Source organism: Ranitomeya variabilis, chromosome 8 (assembly GCF_051348905.1).
Source record: "Ranitomeya variabilis isolate aRanVar5 chromosome 8, aRanVar5.hap1, whole genome shotgun sequence".
Lineage (NCBI taxonomy): Eukaryota > Metazoa > Chordata > Amphibia > Anura > Dendrobatidae > Ranitomeya > Ranitomeya variabilis.
The window spans coordinates 195,650,926-195,677,826 of record NC_135239.1 but is presented as its reverse complement, the minus strand read 5'-3'; the positions used below and the strand labels follow the sequence as shown (position 1 = coordinate 195,677,826).

At 43.5% G+C, this 26,901-nt stretch overlaps 1 protein-coding gene across 2 annotated transcripts in view; it reads left to right on the top strand.

Annotated features, from left to right (window-relative positions):
• The window catches only part of PRICKLE2 (prickle planar cell polarity protein 2), a 237,852-nt gene that overhangs the window by 192,588 nt on the left and 18,363 nt on the right, over nt 1-26,901 (top strand). For both annotated transcript variants that reach the window (XM_077275936.1, XM_077275938.1), the window contains 3 exons: nt 8,488-8,625; nt 11,793-11,996; nt 17,771-17,957. In XM_077275936.1, the coding sequence (XP_077132051.1) occupies nt 8,488-8,625; nt 11,793-11,996; nt 17,771-17,957 (529 nt within the window). The remainder of the gene's footprint in view (nt 1-8,487; nt 8,626-11,792; nt 11,997-17,770; nt 17,958-26,901) is intronic.

Sequence of the window (26,901 nt, the reverse complement as noted above, 5' to 3'; positions counted from 1 at the left end):
GCAGGACAAATAAAGAATTACTCCTTCCGATTGAAAACAATTGGCTGTCCATCGAATACACACATTGTGTCCTCCAGATCTAGAGATGTCCTTTATAGTCAAAGTGTCAAAAAAAAATGGGGACAAAAATTAAAATGATCTATTACTTGAACCACATCATGGGCGCCAAGTATCAAAATGATTTATTTCCCATAATAAAAAAATAAATGTGAACTCCAGTTGGTTAAGTCCATGTTAGAAAGTGGAATCAGATCTACTGTTGGGTTTTGCGGACAAAGACACATTTGTTAGTCATTCGGATGCACATGTTTTTGACATCGTCTTCGCATGGCCAAGTTATTTTTATGTTTTCTATTTTTTTATTTTTTTACAATGCCTTTAAAACGCTAGATTTTTATGACTGTAACATTATTCGCCCTTCACCAGTGTTTGCAGCTGATGATTAGTGGGATCGCTTGTCCTGTCTATGAATTCCATATGTTTACAGTGTAGGGTATACATTCCACTTAGGCATTTCTATTAATATCTGGTTTTTATTACATGTGCGTATTTGGGGAGGTTAAAGGTGTCTTCTTGACCTTTGGTCCCCACAGTTGATTTGTCGTGCACATAAATATAATTTTAACAAAGCCATTTTGGGGTAAATCAGCATGGACGGCAAATTTTATGGCGTATTTTAATGACGTTTTAGAAAATAATATTTTGTTACATCTCATCAAATCAAAACGGTTGTCACTCCTGTTTGTGTCTACAGAATTACCGTAAGTGACTTTTTGAAAAACAATTTAGACTGGAAATGCGATCCTTTCCTGACATGTATGATGGTAGTAAAAGGAGGCAACATGCTAGGGGTCTGCGTATTGTGGTTACAACCCATCGGATCCCATATCACGGCTTCCCATGACCCAAATCTGGGACGAGGGGTAGGCAGGGAAAGCACCTGCCTAGGGCACTACCTCTTGCCTACCCCAGGGGGTGCACTTTGTTAAAAATATTGCTGAATGTCTGCGGTTGCCCTACATCTTCCTTTGGCCGCAGACATTCAGCACAGATATGGCAGGGGTGTGGGCACACAGGGGAGCAGTGTCAGTCATTGCTGCCGCTCGCCCCTCTCTACCTGCGCCCCACTAATCGCTCCCTCCCTGCTCTCAATTGTATTTGCATCTCAAACATGAATGTAATTGCTGTGTGCGCCGCCGAGGACAGGAGCGGAGGAACTGTAATCTTGCGTGCTCCACCGCCGGGATCTCCAGCAAGACGCACGCCTGCGCCTTGTTGGAGAAGGCGCACACGGGACGTTGGATGGTGCGGTGAAGTGACATCATCGCTCCTTCCAGATTCCATTGCGGCACTTCACAGAAGTGTCGGGATTAGGCGAGTATGACCTTTTTTTATTATATTATATTAATGTGTAGGGGGCATACATTGAGAGGAGGGGCTGTGCTTATGGGAATAAAATGACGGGCTGTGCAGATGGGGGAATAAGCTTATGGGGGCTGTGCAGAGGGGGTAAAATGAGAGTCTGTGCAGATGGGTGAATTAAATGAGGGGCTATGTAGATGGGGGATTAAAATGAGGGATGGTGCAGATGGGGGTAATAAATGGGCTGTGCAGATGGTAATAAACTGAGGGGCTGTGCAGATCTGGGGGTAAACTGAGTGGCTGTGCAGACTGTGGGAATAAGCTGAGGGCTGTGCAGATGGAATAAAAAGAGATTGTGCAGATGGGAGAATAAAATGAGCTGTGCAGATGGGGCGGAATGAAATGACGGATTGTGCAGATGGGGGGAATAAGTTAAGGGGCTATGCAGAGGGGGGGAATAAAATGAGGGGCTGTGCAGATGGGGGAATAAGCTGAGGGGTAGTGCAGAGGGGTGGGTAAAATGAAGATCTGTGCAGATGTGGGGAATAAAATAATACCATATGGGCGACTGTGGTGACCATTATACTGTGTAGGGGGACAGTGTGAGAAGTGCTTCCAGTTTGAAGAGGGCAGAGTGGTGGCCAGTATTGAGGGTATAGTGTGAGAAGGGGCACTGAATTGATATGGGGAGGGGACAGCGTGAAATGGAGGCATAATATGGAGAGAGGTTACCATGGTGGGGGGACAGTGTGGAGATATAGAAAGTGCAATGGAAAATTAGAGAGGGGACAGCCATGGGTATAGGCTGTGTTTTATAAGCGCGGATGGTATGGCTGTTATTGCTATTGCTCATAATGGTGGACAGCGAGGAGGCCAGATACCATAGGAGGCTTATTTAAGGTCAAAATATGGATAGATATTTTTATGCAGAGGGCATTTTAATAACACTCTTATTTTTAAGGGCACTGTGTCGGGATGTGCTCCAAATGACCAGAGAAGAGGGAGGTCTGCAGAGAACAGCTGTAGATGTGAAAAGTCATCATAGCATCTAGACAAGATGGGGATGAAAAGAGACGTCTCCAAAAAATATGTAATCTATAAGGTACCTGGATGTAAATATGTATTTATGATACTAACGAATTCTCATCAATGCTGTGGTTTCTATATGGTCTCCAGTCTTATGATGGCTGTTAATAACAACTCCCAGTATCTTCTTACCATTGTTAAGGACATATTGGGAGTTGTAGGTTCATGCGATACAATTGTTTATGGGGCTGACTTGATATTACAATTGATTGTTGTATAAAGCTTGGTTGTTGTATTCAAGTATTCTTGGTTCTGGTCATATATTCATGTACTCTTGGTGGTTCTGGTGACATTCATGTACTGATGGTAGTTCTGGTGATGTATTTATTCACTGATGTTTCTGGGTCCATATTCATGTACTATTTATTGATGGTTCTGGTGCACAAATTATGTATTGATGATGATTTTGGCTTTGTATTTATGAACAGTTCTACGTTTATGTATGATTCTGTTTCTGAATATATCACTAGAATCATCTTCACTACACGAATACAGCACCAGAACAACCATCACTACATGAGTGTGTCAACAGAACGGAATACATCACCAGAACCACCATCCGTTTTGTGCAAGCTGTATTTGTCGCATGACGGACACAAAAACTATCAGACGTATCATCCCTTTATTTATAATGAGTCTGTTTATTTTCCATTAGGGTATTTGCCAAATGCTGGACACCTGAATTGAAACCAAACAGCCAAGATTATAGTTACGCTTTATTAGCTTCCATGACTATCCTTGGGTTCTACATTTAAATCTAGGACATCAGGGATGAATTTTGCTATTTTTTAACCTGTATTGTGTAAAGGGCCATATAAAATGACTGATTCTGTATCTAATTTTGAAATTGCATTCCTTGTTGAGTCACATCCCTAAATTACACCAGTTTTTTATTTTTACAAACATTTTTTTGTGACAAAGGTACTAATTTTAGTGGAAGTGGTCATCAGAGTTTGCTACCTAACCCATTGAAGGGGAAGGGGGTATGTGCTTTAGGGGTCCTGTTACCTTAGTCTCTGAGCCATTCCTTTGCTTTGGGGTGGGGGCACCGTAGGCTTAATCTGCCTAGGGCACCAAAATACTTTGTCCTGACCCTGCCATAACCTCTTGCAATTCCAAGCAGTGTGTGGACCTTGGCAGAGAAGTAAACTGGGAACGGACTGCGGTGGGATCAGGGTAATATTGGATGCGCACAATCTGAAACAAACCTGGTCGCATTCCAGAATGTCAATAAATAATAGATCGAGATCCTGCAAAAAGTTGGGCTTGGATGAAAGCAAGAACAAAAGATAAAGTGAAAGATTGGAAATCTGACTTAGAAAATCATCTCCAACTGAGTTTCCATATGAGGTTTGCGCTTAAGGGTTAATTCATCTTTCGAGATCTTGGAATGAAATTAAGATAATTCAATTCAACCCATATGTTGGCATTTTTGTGATTTTTGTATGAACATTAATGTTATTATTCTCTATTGCATCTGTAATGTAATCCATATGCTAAATGCTTTCGTTCTGAAACTGAAGAACTAATACATGAATGTGTTTATACACGTAGGAACATCTTTGTCATCCTCAAATGTCACTAGTATTTACGGTCAGATCTCCCACCCATGAATATTACTTCTTTGGGGCCCATAATGCGGAGATCTTTGAAGCGTCTTTTGGTTTGATTAATCCAGAACTTGAAGCCAAGTCAGTGTTGCCTTAATCCTTCATCTACAAAAATGTAGTTTTCTGGGTAGGACCTTCCTAACATCTCCATAATGTAGGTTCCTTGTAGTATAAGCTACAGTTTTGTAGGAACACACCCATGAGCAACTTCTTGTCATCCTCAAGTCCAAAAGGACCAAATGCACATTAAAATGAACTTTGGGCAAACCTTATGAATTGGGCAGGATTGGCCAAACAAGTCTGGTGTATGATAGATTCCGTCTCTTGGCTGACATCAAATGTCAGGAATAGAAGGATCGGCCATATGGAATTTCAGCATACCCAAGCTTTTGTTCTTAAAAGAGAATTGCCACTACTAGAGATATCTAGCAATAGCCCCCTTCCCAATGAAAACATGTGCACACTCAACTGAGCTAAGCATGCATGTGTATTAGGGCTGTTGGAAGGAATAGCCATCGGATGACATCTACTCTAGGCGTGTGGCCACCTTTTAGACTCCTATCCGCATTAGACAAGAGATGGGCAAACCTGCCGATATTGGAGGGATGAGCTGAGAGTCTAATGTGTATAGGTGAAGGAAGAAATCCTGGCACTCGCGAGTTGATGTTGAATAATGCTCATTTCATCCAATACATAGAAATCCATGGATTTCCATGATTAAATGAGCATTATTCAACACGTGAATACCGGGATTACTTCATTCACTACTAGTGATGAGCGAGTGTACTCGTTGCTTGGGTTTTCCCCAGCACGCTCAGGTGGTCTCCGAGTATTTATGATTGCTCGGAGATTTAGTTTTCATTGCCTCAGCTGAATGAATTACAGCTACTTGCCAGGCTGAGTACATGTGGGGGTTGCCTGGTTGCTAGGGAATCCTCACATGTACTCAGCCTGGCTAGTAGCTGTAAATCATTCAGCTGGGGCAATGAAAACTAAATCTCCGAGCAGTCATAAATACTCGGAGACCACCCGAGCGTGCTCGGGAAAACCCGAGCAACGAGTACCCTCGCTCATCACTATTCACTACTACTTCTCTCCATGTGCACCACAATGAGATGGAGTGCTGACCATTTCACTTAGAAATTAATGTGTATAGAGGCCTCCCGACTCTTCCCGACATCATCTGTAAAAGAGAAGAATAGGCACATTGGATTTCTAAATGCCGATCCTTTTGTTTTCCTTAGAGTTGAGCCATCACCAGAAGATTCTGGCAAACGCAATCTCATAGAGAACACACGGACGCTTGCCCAAGCTGAAACTTCCGGTCTATGGAGATTGCTCAGCCGATGGCTGTCTTTTGTGTGTGGGGCCTTTAGAGTATTCTCTATCCTAGAGCAGGAGAGATAGTCATTGCTTAACGTAGCAATATGGGACCTACATGATATCTCCCAAATTATGTGTTCCAGGGAAAAATTTGGCAGGGGAACATAAATTGGGTTACACTTTACTGCTTTACTCTCAAAATCTTGTTAGTAGTCTTGGGTGGAGACATTATCTAAGGAATTTAATATCTTTGCCTGCAGTTTTCACTTTTTTGGCACACACCTTCTATGGCAATGGTTATGATATTTTTTTTAATGCCTCGTTTGCATATGGATGTCTTGTGTACATTCTTCTTTTGTAGACTTGAGCCAACCTTGGAAATGTAGCTAATATCATTGAATATTTTCTTAACTTCAGGTTTACAAATAGTCGTCACTAGAGAAGTAGTTTTCTTCCTACTGGAGAACTTATTAACATACTTTTTTTTTCCCATATTGAATTATTTGAGCTGGATCATCTTAATGAGAGCTAGTACCTTCAAAATAATCTCAATGCCTTCAATATTATGATGGACTTGAGCCATTCTACAATGTGAGTCATTGTTCTATCTTTGCCAATAGAGTAACTCCACCCAATATGGGACATCCAGTTTTAGGGAGAGTTCCTTCAATCTTCCTTTACAAGACTAGAGGATTTGGAGGCCTCACACTTAGATTATGGGCTCCTGGTACATTTTAGTTTGGATAACCAAGCCATGTTCTCCAGATGAAATAAAGGTCCTAGGGGCTTTTCCACGTCACTAACTAGACCAGACTTGTATTGCATAAACCCATGTATCTGGCTTCCACCGGCAAATGGTTCCAAGCCTCATCCCTTTGATGTTGCTCCACGGGGAAGATTCCTTCATGGTCTCCACATGAGAACATGTCAGTCAAACTTCCTTACTTATGGTCCACCTGAAGTGCCAGTGGCAATTGTGAATAATCTAGAATATGCTATTTTGGGGGGAAGAAGTCCAAGTACAGTTTAGATATATAATATTGCTTTTTGAGATATATCGGCTTACATTTTTTTTTCATCGTCTTTGATATAATGAACCTCCACTTTAATCTCATTTGTTTGCTAGCAGATAGGTGGTAACTAGAGATGAGCAGATTACTTTGCGCAACCCCAATCTATAGTCAAGGTCAGTGCTCCTTGACTGTGGACAGGAGCTGCTTGAATTTTCTTAGCCTCTGTGATCCCAGGCTTGTCTTACGATAAGCTGGGTTGGCGAGATGTCACCAATGTGCCGTACAAATGATGCCAGGCCATGCCGTCAAATCTGTAAGCTATGGAAAATGACGTAGCTCCTGACCACGGCCAGAGAACACTGACCTGGCCTGTAGACTGGGGTCCCGCGATGCCATCCCTGCATCTATAGTAATAACTTATCTTCGTTGGCCAGCCCCTTCAAATTCGCCGAACATCACAGATCAATGCCTGCTGAACCTGATCATTTCAGACCAGCCAATGGGGACTTCCTGACTTTTACCCGTCAGATCATACCATGAGAAAGGAGGATTGAGCATGTTGAATTTCCGTTCCTAGATTCTTTTTTGTCCATAGCGAAGATACTCTACCGCCAAAGATGTCTGGCAGTGGTTTACTCTCTTCTCTCCAGAACACATGCATGATCAGCCAAGCGGAGTGTGCATGTGTTTGGAGGAGGGTTGAAAGAAATCGCTCTAGGCTGAATAAGTAGTGGCCCAAGAACTTAATTGACCCCTGTGTTATATTCACTTTCCCATCCTATCACATTGACAGTTTGGTGGCATAAGGATGAGAGGTGAGTTGTTCCACCATTGATTGGTTATTTGTGGGCAGCGGTTGCTTTTGTGTATTTGGATGCAATTCTTGCATCTTGAAAAAATGGCAAAAGCAAACGATGGGTTTAAATATGATATTGGCTGTAAGCAGCAGGATGCTGTACTCCAGCCACAGTCTCTATCTGGAAAATGTTAGTATGACATTTTCTCAGCGGTAAGAGCCGGCGTAATGTCTTCTCATAGCTTCATTTTCAATTCTTAGTGTCTCGACGCAGATTGGACTTAGATTCATCCCTTATTGGTTTAGGCACGCTGCCCTGTTGTACGAAATAAGATACATAAATAAAAACGCTGCGGTGTACAACTTTCTAAATTAAAGGGATTGTCCTGGATTTTTTTTTCTTTATGAAATTGCTAAGTCCAGGAAATTTGATAAAATTACAAAATAACTTCTATTCACCTGGTAAATCCATCTCCGCTCCATTGGTCCCCTTGGGATGTGGATGAGTTGATCTGCAGTGATGATGTGCCATTTTTGCAAGTGTGACTGGTGCAGCCAATCACTGTCCTCGGCACGAGACCACTGAGGACAGAGATTGGCTGCAGCGGTCACATGCACATAAACAGCACTGCGGGACAAATCAACAAGATCAACGGACCGCCAGAGCAGTAATGCTGAGGCACCAAGGTAATTATCATGAGAGTGTAATTTATTTCTTTATTTTACCATATTCTTCGTCTTTATTAGACTTGTATACATTTTTTGGAGAACCCCTTTAATAAACATTTGTCCTAATGGGTTATATATGGCATTGCAGCTCAGCTCCACTGACGTTGACACGGTGTGATTCTCAATACCATATGTAACCTGTGGACAGATTTTGTACCGGTACTTTGTTTTTTTAATAAAATGGTCCCCGTGTTGGACAATAACCACTTAATTAGGTCCTTTTGTTATATGAGGATCACAGTGTCCACTCTCTAGAACCTCCAGCGATCAGCTATAAACCAGCGATCAAGCAATAAGTGTTTTTCCTGCAGTGCCTCCGCAGGACAATTTAAGTATTACACAAAGTCCATTTACATCAGAGGGTAGTTGATGTAATTCCGGACACGGCGGGTTCTCCAGAGTGAGAGGCGCTCTTTGTAACTGCTCATATTTTAGACTTTACTGTTTAATTTCTGTCTTCCCTTTTAAAAGATCATTTTTAGGAAAGACCTTAAAAAGTCTTTGACGTTCAGTGACTCATATAATTGCAGAATGTTGCAGAGCTGATTTTTTTTTTTTCTCTTTGCAGGTCCGCTACTGCAATTCCCTGGATGAAGAAGAGAAGAGGGAGCTCAAGCTGTTCAGCAACCAAAGAAAACGAGAGAATTTGGGGCGAGGGAATGTCAGGCCCTTCCCGGTGACCATGACAGGGGCCATATGTGAGCAGGTAAAGAGTTTGACTATTGACCAGTATTTGCATTTGTCAGATAAAATAACTAATGTGGGGGGTAATATTTTTTTTAAATCATTTAAAGGGCTTGTCTGAAATTTTTACTAAACGGGCTCAAAACAGAAAGTGTTAAAATAAATTTTTTAAAAAAATGAACATTGCTCATCCTTCATGTAACCAGCGCAGCCAATCGCCAAACATTAATAGAAATAAACACGTGAAATAGATCACTGTCTGTAATGACACTATATAATATATGAGTTTCACTTTTTGTATTGAAGAACTGAAATAAATAAACTTTTTGATCATATTCTAATTTTGGGAGAAGCACTTGTAAGTCCTGATTATATCGGGCCAGAAACCAGCCTCGGTAGCATAGAATGTTAAACCGAGAAACGGATGTGTGGATTCATGGATCAAGATAAAACAGCAGCCCAAGGTTAAATTATATAATCGCCTTAAGGGCACACTAGACAATACACTATATACACGATGGTTATATACATACAATGGTCAGATATGCAAATACAATAGTTGTAAGACAAAATATGTAAGCAGATGGATCATGTCACTTATGGGGTTGATGTTTGACCATGTGGGTGCTGGGCCGCAGTAGGTATGGGCTGATGATCCTAGGTCCTTCACAGCACAATACGCGATTCAAGGGGAACCGCAAGCATAACCGAGACGGATACCACATGATCTTACACTAGCCTTTATCCCCTTTGGGTCACTCCCCTGTTGCCCTCTGGGCTGAACCCAAATCCACTCACCTTGCCTTTAGCAGCTAAAAATTCCCAAACCTAAGATGAGTCATAACTCTTTAATGGACAGTCCTAGGGAGGCGCTTTTTGTGCAATCTGATCTGGCCTGGCACCTGCTACGGATTGAGACTAAACACATCTTTGTGATCTTGTTCCTACTGGCCATTCTATGAACCTCCCCTTCCTGGGGTGCTAGAATGGATCAAGACCCTGGAAGGAGTTTGCCATGTTCTGGAGATCTTGGAAATATACACAATGTACGGCTAGGACGTATAGTATCTCAATAACTCCTTATGGAATTATGTTTCTAGAATGTTCTTTGTCAGCTTCAGCATGACTCTATATTTAGCCTTTGGCTTGCTCTGAGCTGGCTCAAGGTGCGAGATCTGTCACTCACAGCCTTTCGAGGCTTGACCTCCCCTACTGAGCTATGTGCCAATTATCTCCTTGAGGCTTGGAGAATATTGGACTTCCTGCTGAGTGCCTGCAAGGAAAGAGGATGTTATAATCCCAGGCCAAATAGAATTGTCACAAAATTATTTCTCCAATATTCTCCAATATTCTTCACAGTGAGGCTTTCATGTGGGTCCGTCATCTGGATAAAAGGCATTGAGTTAAAGCAAATGTTACCCCAGTAGCAGAATGTCTCATAACACTCAAGGTATCCTAGACTTGCGATTTATCTGACAGCCACATTGTAGCAAAGTCCGCCCTATAGTTTTCCTGATGAAGGCTTCAAAAGGCGTTGTAGTGCATCCATCATAATTTTGCACTGGAGCTATCTCTGCAATTTACCGCTCACGTAGCAATACAATCTAATTTTTTGTTAGACTATTTAACCTGGGTTTTACACGGGTTAGGTTCTGCCCATGACTAATCCAAATCGATGAAGTAGCAATGTAATCAATGCTTGTTTAAAAGGGACCTTCAGCCAGATCAGAGTGGTGAGCTTTTACACTTATTTTATTCCCCTGAGTGTTCTATGTATATATATTTTTAAATCTACCATAAAGTTAGAGAAATTAACCTTTTTATTTGGTGCAGTTTTTTATGGTCTTTATGAAAGGGGCGTGGTTTATAGGGTAATTATGTGGGGGTTGTCTTTATGTGGGCGTGGCTCATAGAGTAACCATGCAGAGCAACCTAAAGACACGCCCAAGAGGATCTTGTGAGCCACCTTCCTCCTTTGTAAAGACAATAGAAATTAGCACTAAATAAAAAGCACCATATCTCTGGAATTGTAGGTCGGATTTAAAAGAAAAAAAAGAATTACTCAGGGCAGCAGGAATGGAATAAAAGCTGGCCAGTGTTCGCCTAGCGACTGGTCCTCTTTAAGGTCCTTTACACGAGGCTATGTAAGCTGCATAAGGACAAATTTTCTATAAAGTATTTCTTCAGTACATCGGGTATTGGGCTGCCGACAACATTGATGTTCGGGTCCCTGTGAAAGATGCAATTAGCCGATGAATGAACATTATTTTGGTTGTTGATCACTGCTTACCCTGGCAAATGTTCGGGAAACATAGAGTTTCTAGAATCTTCTTTTTGTTGAATTTGCACATTAAATGGAAAAGAAAATTAATAATCTCTTTAACAAGTCACAAATTAGAGCCAGAGGGGACATGAGGACATGACTAAATGTCTCAACATTTTCCAAATCGTATAATCCGCTTATATTATTCTTTCTAATTTAAAGAGGAAAAGAAAAATATGGCTGCCTCCGTCCACAATTAAAGTCAATTTGCATAATTTCTGCAACAATGTATCAGCATTGCATTAACTTTGCAGGGATTACATAGTAAATCTGCTTTTATTTCTTGCCGATCTCACGGCCCCATCCTCACTTTCTACATCAGCATTTTACCCTTTTTACTACTGACATAATTGCCGTTTTTTACATTGGCTTTTATGACGGGTTTAATTACTGTTGCGCTGTTTGCGAGCCGAACCGTGGAGCGTTTAGTCGCAGCTCCCATTTTATTTCTCAATCCCTTTTTTTTTTTTAATAACCATCCTATAATCTTGGCGTGTGAGATGTTGCCGTTCAGACCTTCTTTATCGTATTTTGCTGGACAAGGCCCCCTGAGGACGATTGAAGTCCTGAGGCATCATATTCGGCGCGGCTTCGGAAGGCGAAGCAATTTGAGATATTAAATGCAGACTCTCTGGATAAAAAAAAAATCTAATAACCTCCCTTGGAGCAAGTTAATGACCTGTACAGCTAAATAATGAGAAATACAATCACGTCAAGTTGAGCCGGATCCTGGTGGGTTCGAGGACTCTACAAAAACGGATTTTGCCGACAATCTACACTAGGAAAGACGCCAAATGGTAATTTTATTTTTTATTTTTGCATTTCAACCCCCATGATATAATGCGCTATCACCTCTTTTTATGCAGTGCGGAGGTCAGATTAATGGAGGGGACATAGCCGTCTTTGCATCCAGGGCCGGGCACGGCATTTGTTGGCATCCGCAGTGTTTCGTGTGCACGATATGTAATGAACTGCTGGTCGACCTTATATACTTCTATCAAGATGGGAAGATCTACTGCGGCAGACATCACGCCGAGTGCTTGAAACCTCGATGTGCCGCCTGCGACGAGGTGAGTGGCGATCAGCGTGGGCTCTACTATGTGGCATTGTAACACTTTGCTTGTTTTTGCTGGCGGGTTTGCATTTCTATGGCGGAAAGTTTAAAACATCCTCCTTAGTTTTTCAGGTCGTTTCCTTTCGCAAATAGTTACTGGGAGAAATTCAGATATTGATAAAAAAATAAATAAACAGATAACGTCATAAATAAATACAATTAAATCAATAAACAAAAACTGTAAAATGATAAAATACATATTGTTAACTAGATGATGGCCCAATTCTAACGCATCGGGTATTCTGGAATATGTATGTAGTTTATTTATGAAGATTTAAGAATAATGCAATGAATACACAGGATTTTCCAGGTAAAATGTATACATTATCAGTGAAGGGGGGTTTAAATCCCGTGCCAATATCGCTGATTGGTCGCGGCCAGGCGCGACTAATCAGCGAAGCGTGGTTCAAATCCCGGGCCAATTCGTGGCCGGACTGCGCCTGTCGCTGATTGGTCGCGGGCAGCTGGCGAAGACCAATCAGCGACGCGGGATTTCCCTTACAGACAAACAGACAGAATTAGACGATTATATAGTAGATACCCGATTTGTTAGAATCGGGCCACCATCTGGTATTCATATAAACATTGGTGCTTACATTTATGTTTTAACCCATTGGACACACTGCCATTGTTTTTCTCCTGTCTTTATTTTAAGAGTCAAAACTTTATTAGTCATCTATTGCTGTATGACAGCTTGTTTTCTACAGGATGACTTATAGTTTTCAAAGACACCGTTTATTTTACCATATGATAAACTTAAAAACGGGGAAAATTTTCATTCTCTTCCTTATACACTGTCCTCCATGTTGTTCTCTCCCTCACAGACTGACCTCCATAATATTCTCGCCCTCACACACTGTCCTCCTTGTTATTCTCTCCTTCACAGACTGTTCTCCATGTTGTTCTCTCCCTCACAGACTGTCCTCCATGTTGTTCTCTCCCTCACAGACTGTCCTCCATGTTATTCTCTCCCTCACACACTGTCCTCCATGTTATCCTCTCCCTCACACACTGTCCTTCATGTTATTCTCTCCCTCACAGACTGTCCTCCATGTTATTCTCTCCCTCACAGACTGTCCTCCATGTTATTCTCACCCTCACAGACTGTCCTCCATGTTATTCTCGCCCTCACAGACTGTCCTCCATGTTATTCTCTCCCTCACACTGTCCTCCATGTTATTCTCTCCCTCACAGACTGTCCTCATTTTTATTCTCGCCCTCACAGACTGTCCTCCATGTTATTCTCACCCTCACACTGTCCTCCATGGTATTCTCACCCTCACAGACTGTCCTCCTTGTTATTCTCTCCCTCACAGACTGTCCTCCATGTTATTCTCTCCCTCACAGACTGTCCTCCATGTTATTCTCTCCCTCATAGACTTTCCTCCATGTTATTCTCTCCCTCACACTGTCCTCCATGTTGTTCTCTCCCTCACACACTGTCCTCCATGTTATTCTCTCCCTCACACACTGTCCTCCATGTTATTCTCTCCCTCACAGACTGTTCTCCATGTTATTCTCTCCCTCACAGACTGTCCTTCATGTTATTCTCTCCCACACACACTGTCCTCCATGTTATTCTCTCCCTCACACACTGTCCTCCATGTTATTCTCACCCTCACAGACTGTCCTCCATGTTATTCTCACCCTCACAGACTGTCCTCCATGTTATTCTCTCCCTCACAGACTGTCCTCCATGTTATTCTCTCCCTCACAGACTGTCCTTCATGTTATTCTCGTTCTAGTATATGTATGTAGTTTATTTATGAACGCTGATTGGTCGAGGCTGGCTGGGCGCGACCAATCAGCGACACGGGATTTCGGTTACAGACAAACAGACCCTTAGACAATTATATACATAGATAATAATAATAATAATAATAATAATAATAAAAAAAATACAAATTAGAAAAGGAAGTTGTCGAATAAGTCATCATCTATCCACAGGATAGATAATAAATGTAAGATCACTGGAGGGCCAGCTGCTGAGAACAGGGGGCCCAAATATCCCTGTGTGCATGAAGTTGTAGTGAGCATGTGCGACCACCAGTTTTACAGACAGTGATTGGTGCTGTGGTCGCACATGCTTATTACTGCTTTATTCACACAGGACTTTGAGAATTTGAGACCTCTATTCTTGTGATCGTTGGTTACAAAAGTGGACCCCCCGTTATATCGACGTGACAGATAAAAAAAAAAAGTATGATCACTGAAGGTCTGGTTGCTGACACCCGTTCTGATTTTGAGAACAGAGGACCCCAAATTCCCTGTGCGAATGGAGTGTTAGTGAGCATGTGCGACCACCAGTCCTATCAACAGTGATTGGTGCTATGGTCGGACATGCTTACCCCACTGCTCTACTCACAGAGGAGACCTTGAGACTTCCGTTCTCATGATTGTCGAGGTTCCCAATAGTGGTTATATTTACAGGACAGATAATAAATTCATGATCATTGGTTGCTGACACCCTTGCCAATTCTGAGAACAGGGAACCCCAAAATCTCCTGAGCGAATGGAGTGTTAGTGAGAAGGGTGACCACCACTAATACAGACAATGAATGATTTTATGGTCACACATGCTCACTACTGCTCCATTCACAGGGAATTAGGGTCCCCATTCTCTTCATCAATGTAGGTCCAAACAGTCGGACCCTCAGCATTCATATATTTATGCTGTGAGTAGGCTCAGACAGGCCCACCAGAGAGCAGGAGAATTCCTAGGTGGGCCATTGTGAAGGAGTTCTGATGAGATTGATTTAATATTTACAGAAAAAATTAATCTTCACCAGTGAGTTATTAGATTCTATGTTACTTGTGGGCCCTTGCCAGCCCAGTCCAACACTGGCTGTGGATAGGGTATATGTGACACAGCTGACCCTGCTCAACCTCCCTTCACAATAATCTTTGCACACGCTCAGTAGATGCTTTCGTACAAAAGAGAAGGGCGGAGTCTGTCTATTGCTGCTAATGTGCATGTGCATTTCCCGAAAGAACAGGAAGAGCTCCCTTGACCAGTGTGAAAACTGAAAGATTTCTATTTTTTTTTATTAAAAAAGATCATGATGTGAAAAATAAAAAAAATAAATACCAAAGTTAAAAAAAAATGCATAAAAACCTAATTTAACCACTAGCTAATTTATCTGCTGATGTTGTCAAAGGAGTCGTGTATGAAAACCTAGTGCCGAACCATTGCGCCCCGTGTATCACGTTCACCTAAATTGTTTCTTTAAGAATCCTATTCGTTGTATCTGGGTTTTCCTCTTGGGCGCCCATTAATGGTTGCAATTACTGGGAGTTTTTAACAATCTTTCTCGAGTCCTGACGGGAGAGATGAGCTTTTCCAAAGAAAATGTGAAAAATTTAATTTTAGAAGACCTGAATAGATGATCTTCAGACTTTTTTTTTTTTAATATATATAGTTCGTAGTCTCCATGCGTCAGTCAAGTATGTTCCCAACACATTTCACTCAGCCATGTAATAACTCATGTCATCAGAAAAAAAAACAAAACATGACTCTTATTTCACAAATCTCCAGTTATTGAAAGTCTCTGCTATTCCCTGCGGCAACGATCACGACGTCAGTATTGATCGGAGGTGCGATGTTGAAGGGGCCTCCATTGTGTAGGAATGCCCACGGGGGTCACAGTCTATGCAGATGTTCTGAGAAATTCTTCAGTTGCTATATGTCCTGGTGAGCTGGTGAGAAATAGCTGCCGTCTTATCTCACTGCAGTATGTTACAGCTCCGCAAAATCCGCCCCTGGATAGGATAACGCCGGATTATTCACAGCCCCGGGGACATGCACTCATGACGATTTGGTTTTACTCTTAAGGCGAAACGCGTCAGTGGAAGAAACGATAAAGTGATATTTTTTATTATTAGAGCTGTAAAGTGTAGCAGCCACAACACAAAAGTCTATAAATAAAGATAGAATTGATAGACAATCTATCGCGCACAAAAAGAGTCACGATTGTGAATGGCGACGATCACGTTAGATACAGAGCATTGAGCTCGCCGTCCTATCTGTGGTCACCATCTTATAGAGCGGATTCATATAGAAAAATATTAATGGGTTGTCCACTTTTTGGAAGCAATTTTGTTTCCTGATGCATGGACTTTGGGCTCAAAATCATTTTTGCATTTGGGCTTCATTAAAATTGTTGCCTTCTGTACCCCCTGTCTTGCACTTTTCTATTGCTAGCTGCAGAATGAGCAATTGGTAGGAGGATAGGAGTGCTGTATTCAAGAAATCCAGAGGATGAGATAGGAATTAGACCACGCGGTTTAGTCTCAACGCGTTTCTAAGTTGGACCAACGTCTTCATCAGGAGAAGTGGTGGTCCCGATGAAGAAATCAGTCCAACTTCAAAACGCGTTGAGAATAAACTGTATGGTCCAATTCCGATCTCGTTCTCCGGATTTCTTGAATACAGCAGCACAGACTACTACTCCTATCCTCCTAACAATTGCTCTATATCTGTGTCTATTATCTCTATATCTATCTTTATCTGTCTTTTTCTGAGCTCCTCTAAGCTGATTCATGTCCACAGACCACATCAAAGTTGAATGTTCAGGAACACAATGAGCCAGTGAAAGCGAAACGTTGCAGCACTTTTTTTTTATGTAACCCAACTGCAAAAAATATTTTAACCCCCAATACATGCATTTAACTAACTTGGGGGAAAAAGACCCCTAGGATGGACAACGCCTTTAATTGTGACTTGTAATTAGAGTTGAGCCAAAAAACTTAGCAGGACTGTAAAATAAACCTAAAAGCCTCCTTGTATCTTCCAGACTCCCTTGCGCCTCTCGTGATGACCTTGCAAATACTAATCACAAGAGGCGCCAGGATTGCGGAGGGTGGTATGCCGGCCACGGACTAACAAAGTGGTTTTGTGAATTTTTTTTTGCTCAACTCTACTTGTAATTAATTGCTCTTTTGATGCTTGGGAGTCAAGTAGGCGGTCCTATTTAGTGATTGACAGTTATATAATGATTTTATTTCCACCCACTGGACTCCTAAATCCATAGTAAGCAGCAACCCAACCCCATACCTTCATGTCTAATTTAATTTTTTTTTTCTCATATTTCAACAGTCCTAATTTTAAGGACTGCGGCACCTAAAAAAATTTAAATTAAAGCAGTCCGAGCTAGCTGTGATTGTTTGAGTTAGAGGTAGGTAATGGCTGTACAGCATATGGCGTGGGAATAGCTCTTAGAGCCGCTCCATAGAGTAGAACTACAAGATTACAAGCTTCCATATAGTTGGATGGGAAAAGGTGAAAAAGTTCTATGGAGTATTTATCTACAAATTATATATATGTGTGTGAGCCTGTCCAGTTCCTCCTGCTCCAAAATGTGCCACTGTTCAATATGACAGATTCCCTTTAAATTGTTACTGCCTCCAGCCACCACTAGAGGGAGCTCTGGTGATTATCGCATACTGTGTTTGTACCAGTTATTAGCCCAGTATGCAATAAAGTTGCTAGCGCCCTCTGGAGGCGGCTGCAGGCATTTAGAATTGTAATATCTTAGTTTATGAAAATGTTAGGGTTTTATACAAAAAAAAAGTGATAAAGATCCTATAAAGCTAAATAAAAACTAATAATGGTAAATCATTCCATACTGGTGCAGGCATCTGCTGACTTGTGCATGTTCATGTCACTAGGTGATGGAAATGCCCTTTAAGTACAGCCATTGCCGTCTGTCTCATGCGTTTCTCCTCTGTTAGATTATTTTTGCAGATGAATGTACAGAAGCGGAGGGGAGACACTGGCACATGAAACACTTTTGTTGCTTCGAATGTGAAACCGTGCTTGGAGGTCAGAGATACATCATGAAAGAAGGCCGTCCGTACTGCTGCAACTGCTTCGAGTCCTTGTACGCGGAGTACTGCGACACCTGCGCACAGCACATAGGTAAGAGGCGCCATGGGCCGATCTGACCTCTTGGACTAAAAATGGGAATTTCTTACAATGAGAGGTTTGTTTTTAGTTGAACAAGTGAACAATCAATTCTTCAAGTTGATCTATTGAAAGCTGGAAAATGGGCGAGTGTAAGGATCAAGCGGAATAGCCCGAGTCGGCTAATAGCCACTGACAGTGCCAGTAAGAGGGTCTGAGTAATGGTGCCAAACATATGCCCCCATACTAAGATCATCCAGGGTGCTGCTCCAAAAGGCTTCAGCAAGGGTGCCCCATGCTAAGACCATCCAGGGTGCTGCTCCAAAAGGCTTCAGCAAGGGTGCCCCATACTAAGACCATCCAGGGTGCTGCTCCAAAAGGCTTCAGCAAGGGTGCCCCATACTAAGACCATCCAGGGTGCTGCTCCAAAAGGCTTCAGGAAGGGTGCCCCATACTAAGATCATCCAGGGTGCTGCTCCAAAAGGCTTCAGCAAGGGTGCCCCATGCTAAGACCATCCAGGGTGCTGCTCCAAAAGGCTTCAGCAAGGGTGCCCCATACTAAGACCTTCCAGGGTGCTGCTCCAAAAGGCTTCAGCAAGGGTGCCCCATACTAAGACCATCCAGGGTGCTGCTCCAAAAGGCTTCAGGAAGGGTGCCCCATACTAAGACCATCCAGGGTGCTGCTCCAAAAGGCTTCAGCAAGGGTGCCCCATACTAAGACCATCCAGGGTGCTGCTCCAAAAGGCTTCAGCAAGGATGCCCCATACTAAGACCATCCAGGGTGCTGCTCCAAAAGGCTTCAGCAAGGGTGCCCCATACTAAGACCATCCAGGGTGCTGCTCCAAAAGGCTTCAGGAAGGGTGCCCCATACTAAGACCATCCAGGGTGCTGCTCCAAAAGGCTTCAGCAAGGATGCCCCATACTAAGACCATCCAGGGTGCTGCTCCAAAAGGCTTCAGCAAGGGTGCCCCATACTAAGACCATCCAGGGTGCTGCTCCAAAAGGCTTCAGCAAGGGTGCCCCATACTAAGACCATCCAGGGTGCTGCTCCAAAAGGCTTCAGGAAGGGTGCCCCATCATAAATGTCATCCATTAACATCACTAAACCAAAGTGTTATAATTGACACTGTGGGAGAGAAAAGCGCCAACAGGGTCTTATCCAATGGAGATATTAAAACATACAATCAGACTGCGCTCACCTGATGTATCTTAATCGAGAGCATGTCAAATCATCAAAGCCAACAGCTGCTGCAGATCCACTGGTCAATCCAGTGACGTAATCGTAATAAAAAAGATTGGAATTGGAATATGGAAAAATTGACATAGATCATGTCTTCTCCTGAAGAAGAAGTCTTTTTGACTTTGAAATGCGTTGAGATTCTGAATAAACCACCAAGTGTTGTCTTCAACCTGCCTGGACTTCTAATTGCACAGTAGCGCTGAGGATTTCCACAATGTTTCCAGTTTTTATAAACCAAAGTGCTCTAATTAATAGTACCCACTAGAGTGTCCTATCTAATAGTGCCAACCAAGGTGCTCCACTAATAGTGCCAACCAAGGTGCCCCGCTAATAGTGCCAACCAAGGTGCCCCGCTAATAGTGCCAACCAAGGTGCCCCGCTAATAGTGCCAACCAAGGTGCCCCGCTAATAGTGCCAACCAAGGTGCCCTGCTAATAATGCCAACCAGAATGGCCAAAGCCAGCCAGAGTGTCCCAGTAATGTAATCAACCAAAGTGTTCTCATTAATAGTACCCACCAGACTGTCCTATCTAATATTGCCAACCAAGGTGTCCCACTAATAGTGCCAACCAAGGTGCCCCACTAATAGTGCCAACCAAGGTGCCCCGCTAATAGTGCCAACCAAAGTTCCCCGCTAATAATGCCAGCCAGAGTGTCCCAGTAATGTAATCAACCAAAGTGTTCTCATTAATAGTACCCACCAGAGTGTCCTATCTAATAGTGCCAACCAAGGTGCCCCGCTAATAGTGCCAACCAAGGTGCCCCGCTAATAGTGCCAACCAAGGTGCCCCACTAATAGTGCCAACCAAGGTGCCCCACTAATAGTGCCAACCAAGGTGCCCTGCTAATAATGCCAACCAGAATGGCCAAAGCCAGTCAGTGTCCCAGTAATGTAATCAACCAAAGTGTTCTCATTAATAGTACCCACCAGAGTGTCCTATCTAATAGTGCCAACCAAGGTGCCCCACTAATAGTGCCAACCAAGGTGCCCCACTAATAGTGCCAACCAAGGTGCCCCACTAATAGTGCCAACCAAGGTGCCCCGCTAATAATGCCAGCCAGTGTCCCAGTAATGTAATCAACCAAAGTGTTCTCATTAATAGTACCCACCAGAGTGCCCTGACTAATAGTGCCAACCAGGGTGCCCCACTAATAGTGCCAATGTGCCCCGCTAATAGTGCCAACCAAGGTGCCCCGCTAATAATGCCAGCCAGAGTGTCCCAGTAATGTAATCAACCAAAGTGTTCTCATTAATAGTACCCACCAGAGTGCCCTGACTAATAGTGCCAACCAGGGTGCCCCACTAATAGTGCCAACTAGAATGGCCAATGCCAGCCAGAGTGCTCCCCGTATTATTACCAACCAAAGTGTTCTTATTAGTAGTACCAACAAGAGTGCCCTTCCTAACAGTGCCAACTAAGCTGTCCCACTAATAGTGCCAACCAGAATGACCAATGCCCCCCAGAGTGCTCTCATTAATACGACAAACCCAAATGTTCTTATTAATGGTACCAGCAGTAGTGCCCCATTGATTGCACCAACCAAAATTGCCATATGGCTCCTATTATCATCAACCAAGTGTTCTGTTTATACAAGCCAAGGTTCCCCATTAACAGTGCCAACCAGCATGCCCAAATGTCAGAGTTCCCCCATTAATAGGAATGCTTAGAGTGCCTCCTTAAAATTGCTTCTTGGAGCGCTCCCATTAGGACCATCAGTAAGATTGCCCCTATTACTAGCCGCACTCCACGTGCCCCCATCTATCTGCAGTCAGTGGCTGGAACCGTTGATGGAAGCACTACAAGTGTGAATGAAAAAGCAAACAATGGGCCTCCCTTCCTCTGCCGCCATCATTGCAGTCTAATCATTACAGCAGCTGCAAAAAAAGATTCCCTATAATTGTAGGAGACAGAGTGAGCGCTTTACTAAGAGTCTATACACCGGGGCACATGATCCAATTTTCTAGACACCAAAATTATTGGAAATGGTAGAAAAGCACTTAGTGTAATAATCCCGTAACCCGGAATGAATGAGGCGTCTCCTCCGACGAGTCGTCCTGGAATAATGATCCTTCACAAGTACCTGCCATTACCAGGGAGCGACCGGTGAGTGCATGAGGCACGTCCATCTTACCGAGGGGGACGGAGTATACGGGCGCACAGCTTCATCCGGGTTTATTATGGCGTCTTCATACATTATTGGGGTTTTTTTTTCATCATTTCCACATTTCTAGTTCTATAATAGGCACAATAAATCCAAACCTTGTATCCCGTACTCCGGGGCCGGCTCTGGGCTTATACCAGGCCCTTTGGGGGTCCCAGTCATCCCCTCTCACTTTCAACTTCTCCTTCCAAGACCGATCAGTTTTCCAGGGGCTTCTCACAAAATTAGAATATCATCAAAAAGTGATATAAAAAGTGAAACTCATATATTATATAGAGTCATTACAGAGGGATCTATTGCAAGTGATTATTTCTGTTAATGTTGATGATTATGGCTTACAGGCAGTGAAAACCCAAAAGTCATTATCTCAGTAAATTAGAATACTTTATAACACCAGCTTGAAAAATTATTTTAAAATCCAAAATGTTGTCCTACTGAAATGTATGTTCAGTAAATGCTCTCAATACTTGGTCGCGGCTCCTTTTGCATCAGTTACTGCATCCATGCGACATGGCACGGAGGCGATCAACCTGTGGCACTGCTGAGGGGTTATGGAAGCCCAGGTTGCTTTGATAGCAGCCTTCAGCTCGTCTGCATTGTTGGGTCTGATGTCTCTCATCTTCTTCTTGACAATACCCCATAGATTCTCTATGGGGTTAAGGTCAGGCGAGTTTGCTGCCAATCAAGCACAGTGATACTGTTGTTTTTACACCAGGTGTTGGTGCTTCTGGCAGTGTGGACAGGTGCCAAGTCCTGCTGAAGAATGACATTGCCATCTCCAAAAAGCTTGTCGGCAGAGGGAAGCATGAAGGGCTCTAACACTAGGTAGACGGCTGCGCTGACTTTGGTCTTGATAAAACACAGTGGACCTACACCAGCAGATGACATGGCTCCACAAGCCATCACTGATTGTGGAAACAGACTGTTTGTGGAGTGGGCTCCGCTCGTGAACCCACTCCATACCCGAACACTCCCACATTTTACTTTTGTATGCTTTGGACATATTCCCTTCCTCCCCGAATAAGGACACCTCCTAGAATTAGGAGGGACGTTTCAGGCAGGTCTATTGGGTCCCAGGATTTGCTCTTCCAGGAGTCTCAGGTCTCCACCTTACCCAAGAACCTTCCTGATGGTCCACTCTAGAGCCCCCTCCCACCAGGAGAACAAGGGTCCCGAGACCCCATTGTGACATTAGGGTTGTTCACCTTTTGGGAAGAATTTGTATATATTTTTTTTTTTACTTAAATGCAGTAATTTTTTTGCAATTGGGTTTCATAAAAAGGTTTTGCAATTTGCCTTCTTTAAGCCTCTGTGTCTCCTTTTTGATTGCTGGCCACAAAATGAGTAAACCGAGACTCCGTCAGTGAGCTCATTTTGAAGGTTTGCCAGGGAGTCTGTTACTCTTATCTGGTTTTTTTCTGAGTTTCTTTCACAGACCGCATCAAAGTTGGGTGTACGGGGAAGTCCCCAGACATGGGCAACCCCCCCTTAATCCCAGCCTCTGTCCTAAAGATCAGGAATTAATCATCATAATTGTTTTAAAATACACCATAAAGGCATGGGAATACGCGGTTTGTCAAGGAGGTGTGTCAGTCTTTACTGTAGTTTTCGCATTACATTCATGAACCAGGCGGCCCAGGATGAACACTACGGCAGTGGATGGAGTAATGCTGCAGTCCTTGATGTGAGGAGAGCGGCTCATGCATGGGAGAGTGCGGTTAATTTGCTTTCTTATATGACTCACACCAAACTGCCGTGCACGTGGGAGGTCTACGGAAGTCATAAAAGTGGGAAATTTCCACTGACATAAAATGGGGGGAATAAAAAAATGCAGCCAATTTTATATGCCGTCATTATCCTCCCGCAGTGATTTATCCGGTAGGGTATATAGCGCTGTATACGGATACGGTCAGAGACATAAATAAGTCAAAAAACTGTATAAATGTATAAAAATGTCCCGGCGGCTGCACATAAGCGGATCCCTGCCCTAATAAATGGGTTTTATTAACTCCCTGGTTATCAGGAGGGCTCGTCACATTAGTGCCGAAAGCCCGTACGGGAGGCCGTGACACACGGCGGGGGAGGGGCGGCGATAATGGCGCTATATGGCCACTCGTGTCAGCCGTCGCCATAGCTCATCATTAGTACTGACAGCGTTTCGCAGTTACCTTGTTGCCAGGGGGGAATTATTGTGTTGGACTGAATACATTAGCTCTCCGCGGATCCCGGCTTCTATAAATACAGCGCGATGTGCTGGTTGCTACGGTAACAATGCATCTTAAAGAGAGATCGGAAATCTGGCACATGGCGGAGCCGCGTCGCGAGGGTCCCTAATCTTTGGCCTCATTTGTTCTGTATTAGATTGTAATCATATTTTCGGTTTCGCAGCCGCCGGCTTCATTTTAAATGAGCGCCTGTAGTACGTCATCAGGGCGGGGGGAAAGGGACCTAATGCATTTAGTATACTGGAGCTAGGCAGCCATCAGGAGCGTCATGTCCATGGATGTCATGTACCACCTGGGGACCATTATATAAATCAGGTAGGCTTCCACATTTCATAATACAAGTGGTGTACATTATTACATAGATCTCTCCGACGTGCTGTACTCGCTTTGATATCAAAATGGCTGAAAAATCCTTGAAAGTATAATCTAAAACTCCAATCACCCTCGGTAGTCTGATTACCAGTTCCTCAGTGTCCCTCCTCCATGCTGCCGGTGAAATCTGATTGACAGCTCCTCAACATCTCTTCTCCTTGCTGCTGCTCAATCTATGCCGACCTAGCTCGATTGACTGGTGAATAGTGTCCCACCTCCCTGTTGCCAAATTTCTGGTCACTAAGCCTGTTTGACAATTCCTCAATGTCCCTCCTCCTTGTGGCTGCTCAATCTCCACCAACTTAGCCTGATCACTCCTCAGTGTCCCTCCTCCCTGCTGCTGCTCAGTCTCCACCCACCTAGCCTGGGTGATATTTCCTTAGTGTACATCCTCCTTGCGGCTGCTCAATCTCCACCAACTTGGCCTGATCACTCCTCAATGTTCCTCCTTCCTGCTGATACTCAGTCTCCATCCACCTAGCTTGATTGACTGCTCCTCAGTGTTCCTCCTCCCTGCTGCCAAATCTTGGTCAAACTAGCCTTATTTGTAGCTCCTTAGAGTTCTTCATTCGGGCTGCTGTTCAACCTGCACCTGCCTAATCTGATTGACAATTCCTTAGTGTCCCTACCCCCTGCCGCTGCTCAATCTGCGTCCACAAAGTCTGATTGGCAATTCCTCAATGATTCTCCTCCCTGCTACTGCTCAATCTCCACCCACCTAGCCTGAGTGATATTTCCTTAGTGTACATCCTCCTTGCGGCTGCTCAATCTCTACCAACTTGGCCTGATCACTCCTCAATGTTCCTCATTCCTGCTGCTGCTCAGTCTCCTTCCACCTAGCCTGAGTGATATTTCCCTAGTGTACATCCTCCTTGCGGCTGCTCAATCTCTACCAACTTAGCCTGACCGCTCCAGAATGTTCCTCCTTCCTGCTGCTGCTCAATCTCCACCCACCCCCACCTAGCTTGATTGACTGTTCCTCAGTGTCCCTCCTCCCTGCTGCCAAATCTTTGTCCAACTAGCCCTATTTGTAGCTCCTCAGTGTCCTTCCTTCAGGCTGCTCAATCTCCACTTGCCTAATCTGATTGACAATTCCTCAGTGTCCCTCCTCCCTGCTATTGCTCAATCTCCACCCACCTAGCATGCTTGAGCATTCAGGTGGTAGGAGGAACACTGAGAAGCTGCCAATCATGCTAGGTGGGCAGAGATTTACCAGCAGTAGGGAGGTGGGACACAGGAATTATCAATCAGACTTTGTGGGCAAATGTCCATCAGATTAGAGAGGTGTAGGATAAGCAGCAGCCTGATGAAGAACACTAGGGAGCTTTAAATCAGAGTAGGTGGACAAAGATTTGGCAGCAGGGATGAGGGACATTGATGAACAGTCTGTCAAGATAGGGTTGAGATTGAGCTTCAGGAGATGGGAGGAACACTGATAAACTGCCACCTAGCTTAATGGCTCCTCGGTATCGCTCTTCCCTGCTGCTGAGATCTCACATTGCTGAGTATAAGCTGCAGCTCTCAGGCTGAGTGGGCAGTGGCACCCTTGGACTCATGAGCTCTCACCTTATTGCTGGACCCCATACAATGCTAAGTTTGATATGAGGATTGTACATCCATTATGATTTGGATTGTCATAATAAGTACACCAGCTTCATCAAAGTCTAAGAGATCTATTTTACAAATGAATTCAGCTTGAGTTGTGACATCTGGTGGGAGATTTATGTACCGGGAAGAAGAGGTCATATCTCAGGAACGGAGAGGCGCAGGAACAAAAGAAAAACATCGCCGGATTCAGGAGAACAGCGGCATTTACATCAGTAAAAATAAAATACATATTTATGGCAAGTGACAGGTCTTTTAGAGAAAACTGTTGAACCTGCTACTAATATGCCAAGCACCAAGTTGTTGTGATGGTCGGACGCCATTGTGGCCTAAATCTGCAGAAGGTCACCAAGTTCTAGGTGCAAGTATTTGTGCAAATTAGTGAGTAAATGCTAATAAATAGACAAAATATCTTTAATACAAGTGTACCAAAAATGAATTCCATATGGGCCCGAAGGGAGAGGGAAAGACTCACTTGGTCTCATTCCTGTTTCCGTTGTGTGCTTATGCATAGAGGACCCCTCAAATAATGTACTTGCAAATAAGGGGGCAGAAAATTGGCCATTTATAGGGCATGGAGGGCGATAGAGACACTAAGCTCTTTTGTCTAGTGTAATCTTCAGTCAAGTTTGATTTTTGCAATAGGGGCGGAGGGGAACACTGTTTTTATATTTTTTAATATGCCGAGACCTAGAAACGTGCATCGCACCTACCACACACTGAATTAATTAGGACCAACCTAAAGTGTCCATGCATCCTGTTTATTAACAGCAATAAATGTTCCTTTGTTTCGGAGGAGTCATCTAACGCTGGAGGTTCAGCTTCCAGAATTGGAACCACATTGGTGGTGACTCTGAGGAACACCGCTGCGGCTACATAAACCCTGTAATCTCAGAGAGCCGCGAATAGTGCAGGTTGTCAAGTACAGATTTTAGCAGTCAATGTTCAGACTCCCGGGGCATCAAATGTTCTTATCGGTTTTCTTACTCCTCCATTTCTTAATGCTTAAAATAAGCCTCATGAGCTGATCACATGAAGCGCCTATCAACGGGATCTGGTAAACCGCCTGGCATATCAATTTAGGGATTAAAATCAGGAAGTGCATGATATTTTTCCGTGTGCTAAAAGTATAGTATTAGCAGCAGCCTTCTGTGATGCTCATCCATGCCTTTATAGTCTACAATGGGCATATTAGTCCTTCTCCAGAATTGTTAGACTGTGGAGGGTTTCAGCTCAGTGAGTGTGCTCAGTGCGTGTCCTCAGCGTGTCCTCAGCGTGTCCTCAGCGTGTCCTCAGCGTGTCTTCAGGGTGTCCTCAGCTTTGGGTACTTGGGAATTTTGGCACTCTGACTTTG